The sequence below is a fragment of the Salvelinus fontinalis genome, chromosome 6 (assembly GCF_029448725.1).
Source record: "Salvelinus fontinalis isolate EN_2023a chromosome 6, ASM2944872v1, whole genome shotgun sequence".
In the NCBI taxonomy this organism is placed as follows: Eukaryota; Metazoa; Chordata; class Actinopteri; order Salmoniformes; family Salmonidae; genus Salvelinus; species Salvelinus fontinalis.
Window position 1 is genome coordinate 76,121,799 of NC_074670.1, and position 19,481 is coordinate 76,141,279.

Sequence of the window (19,481 nt, forward strand, 5' to 3'; positions counted from 1 at the left end):
AGGAAACTGTTCAGCGTGAAAAACCCAGCAACATTGCAATTTTTGACAGACTCAAATAGGTGCGCTTGGCACCTATTACCATACCCTGTTCAAAGGCACTTAAATATTTTGTCTTGCCCATTCACCCTCTGAATAACACAAATACAGAGTCCATGCCTCAATTGTCTCAAGGCATAAACATCCTTCTTTAACCTGTCTCCCCCCTTCATCTACACTGAAGTGTACAAAACATTAGGAACACCTGCTCTTTCCATAACATAGACTGACCAGGTGAAAACTATGATCCCTTATTGATGTCACTTGTTAAATCCACTCAAATCATTGTAGATGAAGGGGAGGAGACAATTGAGATATTTTTTAAATATTTTTTTTAATTTTACCTTTATTTAACTAGGCAGGTCAGTTAAGAACAAATTCTTATTTACAATGACGGCACACATGGATAGACATGGTGAGTATGTGCATCATTCAGAGGGTGAACAAAAGATTCAAGTGCCTTTGAACAGGGTATGGTAGTAGGTGCCAGGTGCACCGGTTTGAGTGTGTCAAGAACTGCAAAGCTGCTGGATTTTTCATGCTCAACAGTTTCCCATGTGTATCAAGAATGGTCCATCACCCAAAGGACATCTAGCCAACTTGACACAACGTTGGGAAGCATTGGAGTCAACATGGGCCAGGATCACTGTGGAACGCTTTCTACACCTTGTAGAGTTCAATCCTCGACAAACTGAGGCTGTCCTGAGGGCAAAAGGGGGTGCAACTCAATATTAGGATTGTGTTCCTAATATTTTGTACACTCAGTGTATAAAAACATTTCAAAGTGCCTTTAGTAGTCACTGAACCCTAAAATTAACAATTAGCACTAAAAATAGCCCTTGTAGCATGACTCGGTATGTTGACCTGTGGTCTGAGCTGGCTGTTGGGGGTGATGGGGGAAATCCTCTGATGCAGCTAGGGCCTCCAGGGCCTGCAGAGTGGACACCAGAGCATCATCCAGCTCCTGGGCATGGTCCCGTACTGTCCTGGTGGCCACGTTGTCTATCAACGTCACCGGGACATCCTCTGGAGCCGGTAGCACTTCCTTGGCAGAAGCCTTGGCAGAGCTCTTGCCGGCAGCAGCCCCAGTTGCAGTGCTTGGACTGGGGATGGAGTTTGGGTTTGGTTGAGACTTCCGTCCTCTCTTGGAGTCGTCTTCATCTGAGCTGTTGTCCCTGAAGCCAGGCGGAGGGGCAGCAATGGCTGGCGGAGGAGGCTGCAGCTTTCTTCCTACTTCCTCTTCCTCTTCGTTCCCCGGGGGAGGCAGGGCCATGAGGTCTACTGCACCACCATCACGGGAGGCACAGGCGCTGGAGCAGTGCTTCGACGAGTTGCCGCTGCTTCCACCGTTTAAGGCCACAGCCACTCCCTCTGCCCTCAACCTGGCCTTGCAGGAGTCACAGAAGAACCGTGTAGCTCGCTGGGACTGCCCCATGGTTTGGGCTCTGCTCCTGAAGACCACTGAGCTCTCCTGGACGGGGCTCTCCGGCCTCCCGCCAATCGCCTCTGTGCTCCGGAGCATTGGGTCAGACTTGGCACTGGGCCGCTCTGGTGCCTCTTGGGAAATTAAGTTCTCATTGATGTCGAGCTCGGGTTCTGCCTGCATTTGGAGCCCCTGCAGCTGTTGTGGCTCCCGGAGATGAACATGGCATAGACCCAGGTGTTGGGACTCTGCGGGCAGTGGGGCAGTCGCTGTCTTCTGAGACTGGGACCCCGGGTCCCTCGTATGGGGTCTTTCCCTCTCGTCCCCTCGTCGGTCTCCACTGGACGCCGCTGTGACGCCAGAGCGTGGGTGGGCGTGGTGGGAACCTCTGTAATCTGAGGACAGAATTGTCAGAGCAATTGAGAGGCTGAGAGGTGAGGAATCGCATGGGAGGATGACGTGGGTCCTTATGGGAAAATAGAGGAGAAGGCTGGTGGATTCTTTTCAGTGATGGATGCTGGAGACTGGAGTTGGAGGTTTGAGGTAAGTCTGGTGGGATGTTATGGGACGTAGCAGCCTTCCTCTCATGCAAGCATACCACCACAGCAGATGGAAACAGAGCTGTGCATGTTTGAATATTACATGTATACTTGATTACAGAGATAAAAGCAAGGCAAAACCCCTGCAATGTTACCCTATGCATGGAAAAGGGAGAGAATAGTCCAATGAAGATGAGATCTCAGGATGGAGATGGGAGGAGCGACAGCAGAGGTGATTGGTAGCTGTTGATATGGTTTAGGTCCGGATGCACAGATGCATTATGGAGAAGCAGGTCTCAGTCCAGTTGGATTGAGCAGAGTTGGTTGCAGTATAATGGTTTACATGCAATGCCTCACACTTGCAGGCACACACAAAAACCTGTAAATGGAATCCTTGAGATGCAAACTGATATGCTAAGTTTGAATGCTGAGTTTGTATGCTGAGTTTTATTGTTACAAAATGTAGCCAAAGCAAACAGTATGGAAACGATTTTAACCGCAAATGATTTTTTTTCTTCAGTTTTATCTAAAGCTAATAATAATGGAATTTCTGTAACACTTCCCGAAACACTAGACTTACAGAAACACCATGTATACAAAAGTATGTGGACACCCCCTTCAAATTAGTGGATTCAGCAATTTTAGCCACACCCGTTGCTGACAGGTGTATAACATCGAGCACACAGCCATGCAATCTACATAGACAAATGTTGGCAGTAGAATGGTCTTACTGAAGAGCTCAGTGACTTTCAACGTGGCACCGTCATAGGATGTCACCTTTCCAACAAGTCAGTTTGTCACATTTCTGCCCTGCTAGAGCTGGCCCGGTCAACTGTAAGTGCTGTTATTGTGAAGTGGAAACATATAGGAGCAACAACAGTTCAGCCGCGAAGTGGTAGGTCACACAAGCTCACAGAACGGGATCGCCGAATGCTGAAGCAATGCCAACCATCGTCTGGAGTGGTGTAAAGCTCGTCACCATTGGACTCTGGAGCAGTGGAAGCGTGTTTTCTGGCGGTCCGACCAACTAATCTGTGTTTGGCAGTGCCATGAGAACGCTACCTGCCCCAATGCATAGTGCCAACTGTAAAGTTTGGTGGAGGAGGAATAATGGTCTGGGGATGTTTGTCATGGTTCGGGCTAGGCAATGAAGGGAAATCTTAAAGATACAGCATACCATGACAATCTAGACGATTATGTGATTCCCACTTTGAGGCAACAGTGTGGGAAAGGCCCTTTCCTGTTTCAGCATGACAATGTCCTCACTAATGCTCTTGGGGCTGAATGGAAACAAGTCCCCGCAACAGTGTTCCAACGTCTAGTGGAAAGCCTTCCCAGAAGAGTGGAGGCTGTTATAGCAGCAAAGGGGGGGACCAACTTCATATTAATGCGCATGATTTTGGAATGAGATGTTCGACGATCAAGTGTCCACATACCTTTGGTCATGTAGTATACATTTCTTAAACATCAACAGATATTGTGAATATGCAGTTTCATTGCAAGTCCTAATAAATCAAGGAGGTGACTACTAACATACCTGCCTTGATCATATAAGACTGACCAGGTGTCCGGTAGTAGATGGTTCGTTTGGGGTCCACAAACAGCTTGTAGTAGCCGGAGATGAGACAGGCGAAGTTACTGGCATCAGGCCACTCCATCAACAGGACCAGAGGCTGCAGGGGTGGATCATTAACACTTAGATTAAGATTCCTTTATTGGCAATTGTACACAAGGTCCAATGGAAATGTGTCTTCTGCTTTATCCAATAATGTAGATATGTTGGCTTTATCCCAGCCCCTCCAAAACACACACACACACATTCATAAACAGAGGTTGGAGCAGAGATGGAGAGAAGTTAAGAGACTTCAACAAAGCATTTGACTGTATATTTAATATAATGGCCATACCGGTACTTCAACTTGGTTTATGTTGCAGGTTTGATTTCATTTAATTTAATTTGAAAGGAATTCTTCTGTGCAGCGAAAATCTATGCTAGGTAGCATGGTCTACTAGTATGATGCAAGGATTTCTGGCAAAACAAACAAATCTCATTCTATTGAGTTCCACGCTGAGCCTCATAATGTCCTTCTAGATCTATAGTTGTACATGTGTTCAATCTGTCACATACCTTGGCCTCATGTATGGCCACCTCTACGCGGGCAACGCCCTGGTTCTCCCGGTGCAGCTGTATCTTAGCAACTCGACTGAACTCTGTCAGAACCGTGGTCAGGTTGTTCTTCAGGTCGATCACATGACCGATGCCGTGCCGCGGACCCACCAGCAGCGTAGTGGCCGACTGCTTCTCATCCTGTGGATCAATCAGTCAGTAAATCAATCAATCAATCAACAGAGAGAGAGAGCTCTTAATTCATGCAATAACATTTATAGAACTTAACTCAGAAACAGGCATTCTAAAAAGTGGCCAATGAAGGGAGTTGATTATATGTAGTATATAGGTATGTAGTAACAATTTGGAGTTGATTATACTTGTTATATATCTGATTGGAGTTGATTATACTTCTTATATCTGATTGGAGTTGATTATACTTGTTATATCAGTTTGGAGTTAATTATACTTGTTATATCTGATTGGAGTTGATTATACTTGTTATATCAGTTTGGAGTTGATTTTACTTGTTATATAACAGTTTGGAGTTGATTATACTTGTTATAGATCAGTTTGGAGTTGATTATACTTGTTATATATCAGTTTGGAGTTGATTATACTTGTTATATATCAGTTTGGAGTTGATTATACTTGTTATATATGAGTTTGGAGTTGATTATACTTGTTATATATCTGATTGGAGTTGATTATACTTGTTATATATCAGTTTGGAGTTGATTATACTTGTTATATATCTGATTGGAGTTGATTATACTTGTTATATCAGTTTGGAGTTGATTTTACTTGTTATATCAGTTTGGAGTTGATTATACTCGTTATATATCAGTTTGGAGTTGATTATACTTGTTATATATCAGTTTGGAGTTGATTATACTTGTTATATCAGTTTGGAGTTGATTATACTCGTTATATCAGTTTGGAGTTGATTATACTTGTTATATCAGTTTGGATGTCTGGCCTGGGATGCTACAAGGCTACAGGAAAACATAAACATGAGCTGTACGTTGACAAAAGAGAAATTCATCATAAAAGAGTGGGACTCATATATGATGTGGGAATACAAAATTGGAATGGTCATAAGGGAATGTTAAGCCATCATTGTAAATAAAAATTTGTTCATAACTGACTTGCCTAGTTAAATAAAGGTTAAATAAATAAATAAATGTTGCCATTACTAGTCCGACGGTGTGGAACAGCAAGCCTCCAAAGGGCGGAAGATCGTTGAGCACACGCATGTACTGCAGCTTTCCCTGGAGAGGAGGGACCTGTCAGTAGACACAACACAACACTCAAGGGCCCAGTCTCAATAGTCTCTAGTGGCTTCCTCTACTCGTCTCCTCGATCTGCACTAACATTAAAGAACTGGACAGGTGAAATTAAAAACCTAGCTGGCATCCTTCATATTGCTTTCACTTATCTTGTGATTTCAGATCAGTGGAGATGAAGGAGAGGAGACGAGGAGGAGAAGCCACTTAATATGGTTGAGATTCACCCAAGGATGACAAGACGGATGTGGTCGCCCTGTTGCTAGCTTCTACTACTGAGATTCACCCAAGGATGACCATTGGATTTTATACTGCAATACTATACATGTCCACTTGGGGTCACTGTTTAGCCATGTATTGGGGCACAAGCACACTGTTTAAATATGTATGGGACTGCACAGCCAGTTAAATCCAAAGATAAACTGCTTAACGGAGAGTGCAAGCCCTCAGATGAAAGGTAGGCTATACAATGAATCTGAATAACTTAGTGTTATAGCTATGCTGTATCTAGAGAATATTTACTGAAAGGAAGGTCATTGTGTGACAGAGAGGACAGATCACCTTATTGCCGGAGGGAGGCGGATGCTGATAGGTTTTGAGCAGCTGTGACAGGGTCTTACACACATTCTTCTCCTTGATGGTGGGAAGTAGAGTGAGGGGGAGGAAGGGTTCCAGACCCCACTCCTTCCTGGGGAGGGAGAGAGAGAGAGAGAGAGAGAGGTGGGAATAGAGAGGAGGGGGGAGAGTAGAGAGCAAGGGGAGAGAGGAAGAAAGAGAGAGAGAGAGATGGTATAATCAGTCAGATGCTGACAGCTGTGGGACCATGTCTATATCTCAGGGAGAGACCCCCAGGGAAGACTTGTGGGCTATGTCCCAAATGGCACCCTATTCCTTTATAGCCGTGTGCGCTCTGGTCAAAAGTAGTGCACAACATAGGGAATAGAGTGCCAGTTGGGACGCATCCCAACGACTGCTCCTATTCTCTGTCACACTGACAGGGTTGACAAGGCCCCCCTCAGAGTCAGACTCAGACAGGAGGGAGAACACTGGCTCTTCTCTGTCTGTGTGACTGAATGACTTGACTTGCAACAACTGTTATTTCATTGTATTCACTTGCATATTATGTTTTTGTTGAACACACTGATTGTAAGTCGCTCTGGATAAGAGTATCTGCTAAATTAGTCTGTCAGAGTGAATTAGTTATCAGAATTATCTACACTCAACAAAAATATGAGCACATGCAACAATGTCAAAGATTTTACTAAGTTACAGTTCATATAAGGAAATCAGTAGGAAACCCTAATCTATGGATTTCAAATGACTGGGAATACAGATATGCATCTGTTTGTCACAGATGCAAAAAAAGGTAGGGGCATAGATCAGAAAACCAGTCAGTATCTGGTGTGACCATCATTTGCCTCATGCAGCGTGACACATCTCCTTCGCACAGAGTTGATCAGGCTGTTGATTGTGGCTTGTGGGATGTTGTCCACTCCTCTTCAATGGTTGTGTGAAGTTGCTGGATATTGGCGGGAACTGGAACACGCTATTGTACACGTCGATCCAAAGCATCCCGAACATGCTCAATGGTTGTTATGTCTGGTGAGTATACTGGCCATGGAAGAACTGGGACATTTTCAGTTTCCAGGAATTGTGTACAGATCCTTGTGACATGGGGCCGTGCATTATCATGCTGAAACATGAGTGGTGGATGACCGGCACGACAATGGGCCTCAGGATCTCGTCACGATATCTCTGTGCATTCAAATTGCCATTGATAAAATACAATTGTGTTCATTGTCCGTAGCTTATGGTTGCCTATACCTTAACCCCACCGCCACCATGGGGCACTCTGTTCACAACGTTGACATCACCAAACCACTCGCCCACACGACACCATACACGCTGTCTGCCATCTGCCCGGTACATTTCAAACTGGGATTCATCTGTGAAGAGCACACTTCTCCAGTATGCCAGTGGCCATCGAATGTGAGCATTTACCCACTGAAGTTGGTTACGATGTCAAACTGCAGTCAGGTCAATACCCTGGTGAGGATGACGAGCATCCAGATGAACTTCCCTGAGACGGTTTCTAAAAATTTGTGCAGAAATTCTTTGGTTGTGCAAACCCACAGTTTCATCAGCTGACCAGGTGGCTGGTCTCAGACGATCCCACAGGTGAAGAAGCTGGATGTGGAGGGCTGGCGTGGTTACACATGGTCTGCGGTTGTGAGGCTGATTGGACGTACTGCCAAATTCTCTAAAACTACTTTTGGAGGCGGCTTATGGTAGAGAAATGTGCACCTGTGAAATGATCATGCTGTTTAATCAGCTTCTTGATATGCCACACCTGTCAGGTGAATGGATTATCTTGGCAAAGGAGAAATGCTCAGTAACATGGCTGCAAACAAGTTAGTGCACAAAATTTGAGAGAAAATCTTTTTGTGCGTTTGGAACATTTCTGGGATATTTTATTTCAGCTCATGAAACGTAGGACCAACACTTTACATGTTGCATTTATATATTTTTTCAGGATATATTATCTGGTAGCGTCTGTCAGAGTGATCTAGATAGCTGGTAATGTCTGTCAGTCAGAGTGATCTAGTTGTCTGGTAATGTCTGTCAGTCAGAGTGATCTAGATAGCTGGTAATGTCTGTCAGTCAGAGTGATCTAGATAGCTGGTAATGTCTGTCAGTCAGAGTGATCTAGATAGCTGGTAATGTCTGTCAGTCAGAGTGATCTAGATAGCTGGTAATGTCTGTCAGTCAGAGTGATCTAGATAGCTGGTCATGTCTGTCAGTCAGAGTGATCTAGATAGCTGGTAATGTCTGTCAGTCAGAGTGATCTAGATAGCTGGTAATGGCTGTCAGTCAGAATGATCTAGATAGCTGGTAATGTCTGTCAGTCAGAGTGATCTAGATAGCTGGTAATGTCTGTCAGTCAGAGTGATCTAGATAGCTGGTCAGTTGGGGATATGACTAAATGTGTGGCCTGAGGGAATTATAATTTCTTGGTGTCAGAGTAGCTTTAGCTCGTGGTTTCTGTTTTTAATATTAGATGGATTCATTATGGATCATTTTGATATACTTTTTGAACTCAGCTGGATACCACACTTCTGCACATTAGAGCTAAGACATTTTTAATGAAATATAATGGAATACGGAGACACGCATTTCAGTCTTTGAGGTGTCTGAGTGATGAGTCATGCAGCCGAGGGATCCATTTTGTCATAAGACACACACACACGCGCACGCACGCGCACGCACACGCACACACACGCAGACACTTACTCCACATTCTTGAGCGAGATCTTCTGATTAGGTCTGGCCGACGACACCGTGATGTAGATATGAAGCGCCGCCAGCCGCAGTGTGACATCAGACTTCCAGTCCATGCCGAAGCGCTCTTTGATGACGTCATTGCGACTCTGTGGTGGGGATGTCATGTTATTCTGGTTACACAGTTTTAGGCACAGCTATAACAGAGATGGATGTCCTTGTCAGGAACCTCTTCCAGCAATTTTATGCAAAGGGATGAGACAGAGAGATATTGAAGATGCACTGGTTACTTCATTTATTTGTGTTGGACGTAATGTGAAACTGGTTTTGGTATGTCTATATACCATCTTGGTATGGCAGAATCTCTAGCGTGGAAGAGTTACTATAACAACATTCTAGAATGAGATGGAGAAGGACATAAATCTGGAACTACTCATTTGTGCCAGGAGTTCTAATCCTTTTGTTGGCTCAGTGGGCTGAGGGACTCTGCTGCAGAAAGAACCCCTTGATGATCCAAACAGAACCATGAGGTCTGTATCCATGGTATCCCCACCTTCAAGTACCTGAAGGCTGTATCCCCACCTGTAGAGGTACCTGAAGGCTGTATCCCCACCCGTAGAGGTACCTGAAGGATGTATCCCTAGCTGTAGAGGTACCTGAAGGCTGTATCCCCACCTGTAGAGGTACCTGAAGGATGTATCCCTAGCTGTAGAGGTACCTGAAGGCTGTATCCCCACCTGTAGAGGTACCTGAAGGCTGTATCCCTAGCTGTAGAGGTACCTGAAGGCTATATCCCCACCTGTAGAGGTACCTGAAGGATGTATCCCTAGCTGTAGAGGTACCTGAAGGCTGTATCCCCACCTGTAGAGGTACCTGAAGGCTGTATCCCCACCTGTAGAGGTACCTGAAGGCTGTATCCCCACCTGTAGAGGTACCTGAAGGCTGTATCCCTAGCTGTAGAGGTACCTGAAGGCTGTATCCCTAGCTGTAGAGGTACCTGAAGGCTGTATCCCTAGCTGTAGAGGTACCTGAAGGCTGTATCCCCACCTGTAGAGGTACCTGAAGGCCGTATCCCCACCTGTAGAGGTACCCGAAGGCTGTATCCCTAGCTGTAGAGGTACCTGAAGGCTGTATCCCCACCTGTAGAGGTACCTGAAGGCTGTATCCCCACCTGTAGAGGTACCTGAAGGATGTATCCCTAGCTGTAGAGGTACCTGAAGGCTGTATCCCTAGCTGTAGAGGTACCTGAAGGCTATATCCCCACCTGTAGAGGTACCTGAAGGCTATATCCCTAGCTGTAGAGGTACCTGAAGGCTGTATCCCTAGCTGTAGAGGTACCTGAAGGCTGTATCCCTAGCTGTAGAGGTACCTGAAGGCTGTATCCCTAGCTGTAGAGGTACCTGAAGGCTATATCCCTAGTTGTAGAGGTACCTGAAGGCTGTATCCCTAGCTGTAGAGGTACCTGAAGGCTGTATCCCCACCTGTAGAGGTACCTGAAGGATGTATCCCTAGCTGTAGAGGTACCTGAAGGCTGTATCCCTAGCTGTAGAGGTACCTGAAGGCTGTATCCCCACCTGTAGAGGTACCTGAAGGCTGTATCCCCACCTGTAGAGGTACCTGAAGGCTGTATCCCCACCTGTAGAGGTACCTGAAGGCTGTATCCCTAGCTGTAGAGGTACCTGAAGGCTATATCCCCACCTGTAGAGGTACCTGAAGGCTGTATCCCCACCTGTAGAGGTACCTGAAGGCTGTATCCCTAGTTGTAGAGGTACCTGAAGGCTATATCCCCACCTGTAGAGGTACCTGAAGGCTGTATCCCCACCTGTAGAGGTACCTGAAGGCTGTATCCTCACCTGTATGTAGAGGTACTCGAAGGCTGCAGGGTCCCTCCTGAGCAGGTCTGCCGGGTCTTTGGGGAAGAAACAGATGCGGAAGAGACACTTCATCCCCTGGAAATACGTCCTGTGCACCACCTGAGGAGAGAGAGGGAGATGCATGAATAACATCTATATCATAACAGCTTCCCTCCCAACATAGTAGACAAACACAGCTAGTCATCGGAAGGTGATTCCATGCCATATCGAGTGTAATATAATATATATATTCTATAGAATTCTATTTCTATGAGTGTAAACATGAGTACCGGTCAAACTGCCATGGTCTGAAGGGCTTAGTCCTTGGTAGTGATTCTAATTTTAATGTGGTGATACCATTCAATCTAGTCTGGTTGAGCACAGAGTTCGGTCTGGTTTAACCAGGCTATATTACACTCACACTGCTCTTAGAATGACTGTAACACGGTAATCAGGAGGAAAACAGTAACTGTTGGCTCCCTTACATGTGAGAGCGGCTGGTTCTCCTGCAGCAGGTGTAGTCTCTGGTTCTGGTCCAGCCCACCTGACTCCAGCACCAGGGCAAAGTGCTCGATGTAACGCAGGGACAGGCGGTCCTGCAGGGACGAGATCACATCCTAGAGAAGGAGAAAGAAAGAGAGATTTATTTGCAGTTTATGGATATGCATTTATCTCTTGCAGTATTTAGAAAAGACTTACTGTCCTCCTGTGTTATGTGAATCTGTGCTATGTTGATTATTCTGCCACCAATACACCAAATGATCTTGTTATCTTCTCCATCGAGGGCTTCAGAGGTCATTCCCTATCTGCACTATGATGACCTGCCAGAGGAAAATACCACCTGGCCTTCCATTTGGCACCCTATTCCCTATATAGTGCAGTAATTGTCAAAAGTAGTGCACTATGTAGGGAAAGGGAATAGTGTATTATTTGGGACGTATCCCATGTGTCCATAATGGCCAGAGTTCTATTTGTCCTCCTCTCACAGTGTTGCATTGGGATCAATATTCTGTATGACTAGCTAGGTTTCCATCCAATCGGCGCCGGATTTTCATGTGAAAATTCTAAAATCTGCATAAAGAAAATATGATAATTTTTCCACCAAATGGACTTGTGGAGGAGAAAAGCCAGTGATGACGTGGTGCACACAAAATGTACTTTTTCACTTAAGTTTTCATGTACCGAATACAAAATCTAAAGTTCAATGTAATTCCATCGCATTTTCAACTCTGCCGATAGTTTTGTGACAAAAACTATTTTGTTAAATAATAAATGTGACTACTCTCTCTAACCAACAGCTCACAGATACAGTGTGGGTAGGCTGTGTGGGTAGGCAGTGTGGGTCGACTTTGTGGGTAGGCAGTGTAGGTAGGCTGTGTGGGTAGGCTGTGTGGGTAGGCAGTGTGGGTAGACTTTGTGGGTAGGCAGTGTGGGTAGGCAGTGTGGGTAGGCTGATGGGTAGGTTGTGTGGGTAGGCTGTGTGGGTAGGAGGTGTGGGTAGGCAGTGTGGGTAGGCTGTGTGGGTAGCAGGGGGGTAGGCAGTGTGGGTAGGCAGTGTGGGTAGGCACTGTGGGTAGGCAGTGTGGGTAGGTTGTGTGGGTAGGCTGGTGGGTAGGCTGGTGGGTAGGTAGTGTGGGTAGGTAGTGTGGGTAGACAGTGTGGGTATGCTGTGTGGGTAGGCTGTGTGGGTAGTTTGTGTGGGTAGACTGTGTGGGTAGACTTTGTGGGTAGGCAGTGTAGGTAGGCTGTGTGGGTAGGCAGTGTGGGTAGGCAGTGTGGGTAGGCTGTGTGGGTAGGCAGTGTGGGTAGGCAGTGTGGGTAGGCAGTGTGGGTAGGCTGGTGGGTAGGTTGTGTGGGTAGGCAGTGTGGGTAGGCTGTGTGGGTAGGAGATGGGTAGGCTGTGTGGGTAGGCTGTGTGGGTAGGCAGTGTAGGTAGGCTGTGTGGGTAGGTTGTGTGGGTAGGCAGTGTGGGTAGGCTGTGTGGGTAGGCAGTGTGGGTAGGCTGTGTGGGTAGGCTGTGTGGGTAGGCTGTGTGGGTAGGCTGTGTGGGTAGGCTGTGTGGGTAGGCAGTGTGGGTAGGCTGTGCGGGTAGACAGTGTGGGTAGGCAGTGTGGGTAGTCTGTGTGGGTAGGCTGTGAGGCTCTCTCTCTCTCCATCACGCTCTCCCGCAATTAACTGGAAAATACATTTCTGAAATCTAATATTGTGCCTTAATGGTAAGAGATATCAGAGTTGTCTCAGAGCCTGACAGTGAGAGCCTGACAGTGAGAGTCTGGCAGTGAGAGCCTGACAGTGAGAGCCTGACAGTGAGAGTCTGACAGTGAGAACCTGACAGCAGTGAGAGCCTGACAGTGTCTCATGACAGTGTCTCCTGACAGTGAGAGTCTGACAGTGAGAACCTGACAGTGAGAGCCTGACAGTGAGAGCCTGACAGTGTCTCCTGACAGTGAGAGCCTGACAGTGAGAGCCTGACAGTGAGAGCCTGACAGTGAGAGCCTGACAGTGAGTGCCTGATAGTGTCTCCTGACAGTGAGAGCCTGACAGTGAGAGCCTGACAGTGTCTCCTGACAGTGAGAGCCTGACAGTGAGAGCCTGACAGTGAGAGCCTGACAGTGAGAGCCTGACAGTGTCTCCTGACAGTGAGAGCCTGACAGTGAGAGCCTGACAGTGAGAGCCTGACAGTGTCTCCTGACAGTGAGAGCCTGACAGTGGGAGCCTGACAGTGAGAGCCTGACAGTGGGAGCCTGACAGTGTCTCCTGACTGACTGCTGGATGTCATTACAATATTACATCTTGTGTACCAAATGGCACCCTATTCCCTTTTTAGTGCACTACTTTTGACTAACGCTTGGGTCAGAATTAGTGCACTACATAGGGAATAGGGTGCCATTTGAGACGTAGCCACAGGCATTATAAAATACTGTGAATTGAAGGAAGTGGGCTTCTCAGAACTAGGCCTGTTCTTCATATACTGTGGAGGGAGTCTTACCATCATTGATGTCATTAGATATATGTATTTTTTGGGGGAAGTGATATTTACACCCACTGGGCACAGACGTCAGTTCAACGTCTAGTTTTGATTTACATTTGGTTTAGTTGTCAACTAACGTGAATTCAACATGAAATCAACCAAATAATTCCCCCTGTCATTAGATTTAGGTTAAAAGTTGGATTCCCTTACGTTGATGACATTTTGAATATCCAATCAGTTTTCCATGTTGATTCACCAGCATCACATTACTTTTTTTTTTTTAAACAATGTTGAGTCAATCAGTTTTTGCCCAGTGGGTTGGTCAATATGTTTGCAATTCTTGTGCAGTTTAAATGGGCATGAAAATATTTTTAAAATAAATACCCAGATATTTTTTTACAAATATTTGACAGTTGTATCTTAAAGCATAATTGAGAAATAAATAATTGAAGTTGGAACATTTGTGACATTTTGAAGATTACCAGGGCGTCTTTTAAAACGCAAAGCTACATTTGGTGCTATATGAAGCTTTACCGCTTACTCTGTAATATGAGTAGTATTTTACAATCTATTGTTGAACATAATATACTCTTCGGGCGTATCAAAGTTCCAGACTGGGATCTCTGGTAGTTTTAGAGTAGCAGAGATCATTTTATACAGATACATTGGCATAGTAGGCAATGTAACCAATCAAAACCCTCCTATTACTTGTGTCATTGCACATCCTGCAAATCCCCAGCAGAGGGCGACCATTTTGAATCCATTTTCACATTCACTCTGTTACAAATTGGATCATACACTGTATACGTACCCTGACAGTGGTGCGGCTGTCAAACGTAAAGGACTTGATCTGACCATTCTCCAGGAACACCTTCAGCACATTAGGTATGAGTAGCAAAGAGTCGTCCTTTAGCATTGTCTGTGAGAGAGAGACAGAGAGAGAGGGAGAGAGGGTTGGCAGAAAGGGAGAGATGAAGAGAGGCAGAGAGAGAGCGGGAGAGAGAGAAAGAGAGGGAGAGAAAGAGAGAGGGAGGGAGAGAGAGAAAGAGAGAGGGAGAGAGAGAAAGAGAGAGCGATGCAGTGAAAGAGGGAGAGGGAGGGAGAGAAAGAGAGAAACTGTAAAACCTGAGTGCCTCTTATAGCAGTAAGAGAGTGGCAATATGAGGTATCTTGAGAAAAAACTTAAAAGGTCAAAATGGCACATCAACATGGTACAGTACATCTAATACACCCCAGAGTAGAGGATCAGGGCTATAATTGAATGGTGTTGGAAGTCCGTGACTGTGGAATGTGCAGATAGAAGTACATTCCATCTAAAAGCTGCTAAGACGGGACCAGGCTGGAGCTTCCAGAGTGCAATGGAGGAGCAATACCTTAAGTGAACCGGTGCAGCTTGAATTGGGACAAAACTCTGCTTTAGGAACCCTGCCTGGATACATTGTGCTGTGATCAAAGAGAAGCTTATTACATTTCCTCAATACATCCATTTAATATGTATGCGCCGGTGCTGCAAGTACAATTGGTAGCTAGCTGGCTGAATAGACTATAAAGTGCAGTGGTTACGTAGGCCAGGGAACTGCAGGAGACACGATGACTCAAGGTTAATCTGCTTTTATCAGCCACTCATCAGAAAAGTTTCCTCTGCTGGAGTTGAATTCAGTCCAGGTAGGGAGACGGGGCGTGACAGCTATTCACTCTTTCCGGAGAAACTGTCACCAGGAGGGTGAATGAGGTAAGTGGAGAGAGTTGGTGACTCAAAGGCCCAGTCACACACATCATCCACTGCTGGTCTGAAAACCACTTAGAGAACAGAGAGAAAGGAGGATGGGGAAGATGTACAGTAAAGCACCTCACAGTTACAGTATAGCACCTCACAGTTACAGTATAGCCCCTCACAGCTACAGTATAGCCCCTCACAGTTACAGTATAGCCCTCACAGCTACAGTATAGCCCCTCACAGTTACAGTATAGCCCCTCACAGCTACAGTATAGCCCCTCACAGCTACAGTATAGCCCCTCACAGTTACAGTATAGCCCCTCACAGTTACAGTATAACCCCTCACAGTTACAGTATAGCCCCTCACAGTTACAGTATAACCCCTCACAGTTACAGTATAACCCCTCACAGTTACAGTATAGCCCCTCACAGTTCTGTATAGCCCATCACAGCTACAGTATAGCACCTCACAGTTACAGTATAGCCCCTCACAGTTCTGTATAGCCCCTCACAGCTACAGTATAGCACCTCACAGCTACAGTATAGCCCCTCACAGCTACAGTATAGCCCCTCACAGCTACAGTATAGCCCCTCACAGCTACAGTATAGCCCCTCACAGCTACAGTATAGCCCCTCACAGCTACAGTATAGCCCCTCACAGTTACAGTATAGCCCCTCACAGCTACAGTATAGCCCCTCACAGCTACAGTATAGCCCCTCACAGTTACAGTATAGCCCCTCACAGCTACAGTATAGCACCTCACAGTTACAGTATAGCCCCTCACAGCTACAGTATAGCACCTCACAGTTACAGTACAGCCCCTCACAGCTATAGAATAGCCCCCTCACAGTTACAGTATAGCCCTTCACATCTACAGTATAGCCCCTCACATCTACAGTATAGCCCCTCACAGCTACAGTATAGCCCCTCACAGCTACAGTATAGCCCCTCACATCTACATAATATAGCCCCTCACTGCTACAATCGTTTCGGAAAGTATTCAGACCCCTAGAAATGTAACATTTTCTTACGTTACAGCCTTATTCTAAAATGAATTAATTCCCCCCCCTCATCAATCTACACACAATACCCCATAATGACATCACAATACCCCATAATGACAAAGCAAAAATAGGTTTTTAGACATTTTTGCAAATTTTTTGAACCCCCCGCGGAAATATCACATTGACATAAGTATTCAGCCCCTTTACTGAGTACTTTGTTGAAGCGCCTTTGGCAGCTATTACAGCTTCGATTTTTCTTAGGTATGACGCTACAGGCTTGGCACATCTATATTTGGGGAGTTTCTCTCATTTTTCTCTGCAGATCTTCTAAAGCTCTGTCAGGTTGGATGGGGAGCGTCACTGCACAGCTATTTTCAGTTTTCTCCAAAGATGTTCGATCAGGTTTATGTCCGGGCTCTGGCTGGGCCACTCAAGGACATTCAGAGACTTGTCCCAAAGCCTCTCCTGCGTTGTCTTGGCTGTGTGCTTAGGGTCATTGTCCTGTTGGAAGGTGAAATTACGCCCCAGTCTGAGGTCCTGAGCGCTCTGGAGCAGGTTTTCATCAAGAATCTCTCTGTACTTTGCTCTGTTCATCTTTCCCTCGATCCTGATTAGTCTCACAGTCCCTGCTGCTGAAAAACATCCCCACAGCTTGATACTGCCGCCACCATGCTTCACCATAGGGATGGTGCCAGGTTTCCTCCAGACGTGACGTGTGGCATTCAGGCCAAAGAGTTCAATCTTGGTTTCATCAGACCAGAGAATCTTGTTTCTCATGGTCTGAGTCTTTAGGTGCCTTTTGGCAAACTCCAAGTGGGCTGTCATGTGCCTTTTGCGGAGGAGTGGCTTCCGTCTGGCCACTCTACCATAAAGGCCTGATTGATGGAGTGCTGCAGAGATGGTTGTCCTTCTGGAAGTTTTTCCCATCTCCAGAGAGGAACTCTAGAGCTCTGTCAGAGTGACTATCGGGTTCTTGGTCACCTCCTTGACCAAGACCCTTCTCCCCTGACTGCTCAGTTTGGTCGGGCGGCCAGCTCTAGAAAGAGTCTTGGTGGTTCCAAACTTCTTCCATTTAAGAGCGATGGAGGCCACGGTGTTCTTGGGGACCTTCAATGCTGCAAAAAAAATTGGTACCCTTTCCCAGATCTGTGACTTGACACAATCCTGTCTCGGAGCTCTACGGACAATTCCTTCAACCTCATGGCTTGGTTTTTACTCTGACATGCATTGTTGGACCTTATATAGACAGGTGTGTGCCTTTCCAAATCATGTCCAATCAATTGAATTTACCACAGATGGACTCCAATCAAGTTGTAGAAACATCTCAAGGATGATCAATGGAAACAGGATGCACCTGAGCTCAATTTCAAGTGTCCTAGCAAAGTGTCTGAATACCTATGTAAATAAGGTGTTACTGTTATTTTTATATAAAATTGCAAACATTTCTAAAAACCTGTTTTCGTTTTGTCATTGTGGGGTATTTTGTGTAGATTGACGAGTATTATTATTTTTTTTAATCCATTTTAGAATTAGCTTATAACGTAACAAAATGTGGAAAAAGAGAAGGCGTCTGAATACTTTCCAAATGCAATGTAGGTAGCTTAGCGGTGAAGCTTTGGGCCAGTAACCGAAAAGTTAAAAATCTGTCAATGTGCCCTTGAGCAAGGCACTTAACCCTAATTGCTTCTCTAAGTCGCTCTGGATAAGAGCATCTGCTGAATGACAAAAATGTAATAATATTGAACAATTATATGATGAGAGGTAATGAAATTAATCCTTCAGTAAATGTGAGCATCATTTAGAATAGACTGACGTCACTACAGATGTATCCACATAAGATGTCAGCCAGGCTACACTCTTACAAAAAAAGATACTATCTAGAACCTAAAAGGGTTCTTCGGCTGTCCCCATAGGATAACTTTTTTAGATCCAGGTGGAACCCTTTCTGGTTCAAGGGAGAACTCATTTGGTTCCCGGTAGAACCCTTTTGGGTTCCATGTGAAACTCTTACCACGGAGGGTTGTACATGGAACCCAAAAGGGTTCTACCTTGAATCAAAAAGGCTTCTCCTATGGGGACAGCCGAAGAACCCTTTTGGAACCCTTTTTTCTAAGAGTGTAGTTTAGAATTCCTCCTAGTCCACCGTGGCTTCTCTCTAAGACCCGAGGGAAATGATGGTGGCAGAAGTAAAGGTTGAATTTAGCATAACAGGCTGTGCTGTGTGACCTGAGTGTGGAGCAGAGCAGTGCAGGCAGGGTCTGTCTCCCAAATGGCACCCTGTCTCCCAAATGGCACCCTATTCCCTATGTAGTGCCCCTGGCTCTCATCAGAAGTATTTACGGGCTCTGTTTTGGACGCAGCCATAGAAAAATGGAGCATTATGAGAGCCAGAAGGGCTCCTTCCCAAATGGTACCCTAATCCCTACATAGAGCCCTACTGGCTCTGGTCAAAAGTGGTGCACTATGTAGGGAATAGGGTGCCATTTGGGATGCATCCATAGTAGATGTAGTCCTCATCTCTCTTTCCCTCTACGAAGATAAACTCCACATGCTCAGGTTAGGTGGTCTGCACTGATAAGTCCAAACCAATCAATCCCCATTCCCAGCCTGATCCCAGGAGACGGATAGACATGATTAAACACTCTGCAAAAGGGGATTGTTCGATCTTTACCAATCATACACCCAGGGGAGGAGGAGCATCTCTCTCTCCCTGTATCAGGCCTCCACCCAGTGGAGGAGGACCATCTCTCTCTCTATATATATCTGTATAGCAGGGGTCTACATGCAGTCTAATTAATCTAGGCTATAGGTGAAATCTATGGTATTATCATGTGTGTTATTGATCCCTCTTTGCCCCCAGGCTGCTGTGTGTGGGTGTGTGTACGTCATGCATGAGGGGATGCTTACTTTCCTGGTAATGAAAGGCCACGAGCCAGTAACTCTACCGTTAGCTCCCCGGGAACTCTTGTGTTAGAGGCTCCCCAGTTATCTCTCCTGTTAGAGGCTCCCCAGTTATCTCTCCTGTTAGAGGCTCCCCAGTTATCTCTCCTGTTAGAGGCTCCCCAGTTATCTCTCCTGTTAGAGGCTCCCCAGTTATCTCTCCTGTTAGAGGCTCCCCAGTTATCTCTCCTGTTAGAGGCTCCCCAGTTATCTCTCCTGTTAGAGGCTCCCCAGTTATCTCTCCTGTTAGAGGCTCCCCAGTTATCTCTCCTGTTAGAGGCTCCCCAGCTATCTCTCCTATTAGAGACTCCCCAGTTATCTCTCC

At 45.9% G+C, this 19,481-nt stretch overlaps 1 protein-coding gene across 5 annotated transcripts in view; it reads right to left on the reverse strand.

Annotated features, from left to right (window-relative positions):
* LOC129858447 (FERM and PDZ domain-containing protein 3-like) overlaps positions 1 to 19,481 on the reverse strand; it is a 142,820-nt gene that overhangs the window by 6,055 nt on the left and 117,284 nt on the right. For 3 of the 5 annotated variants that reach the window (XM_055927687.1, XM_055927689.1, XM_055927690.1), the window contains 9 exons: positions 14,306 to 14,413; positions 11,009 to 11,140; positions 10,524 to 10,643; positions 8,683 to 8,819; positions 5,953 to 6,079; positions 5,302 to 5,391; positions 4,127 to 4,306; positions 3,536 to 3,671; positions 901 to 1,854 (listed from right to left, as the gene is read on the reverse strand). In XM_055927687.1, coding sequence (XP_055783662.1) covers positions 901 to 1,854; positions 3,536 to 3,671; positions 4,127 to 4,306; positions 5,302 to 5,391; positions 5,953 to 6,079; positions 8,683 to 8,819; positions 10,524 to 10,643; positions 11,009 to 11,140; positions 14,306 to 14,413 — 1,984 coding nt within the window. The remainder of the gene's footprint in view (positions 1 to 900; positions 1,855 to 3,535; positions 3,672 to 4,126; positions 4,307 to 5,301; positions 5,392 to 5,952; positions 6,080 to 8,682; positions 8,820 to 10,523; positions 10,644 to 11,008; positions 11,141 to 14,305; positions 14,414 to 19,481) is intronic. The other 2 variants (XM_055927688.1, XM_055927691.1) reach the window with 2 other exon arrangements.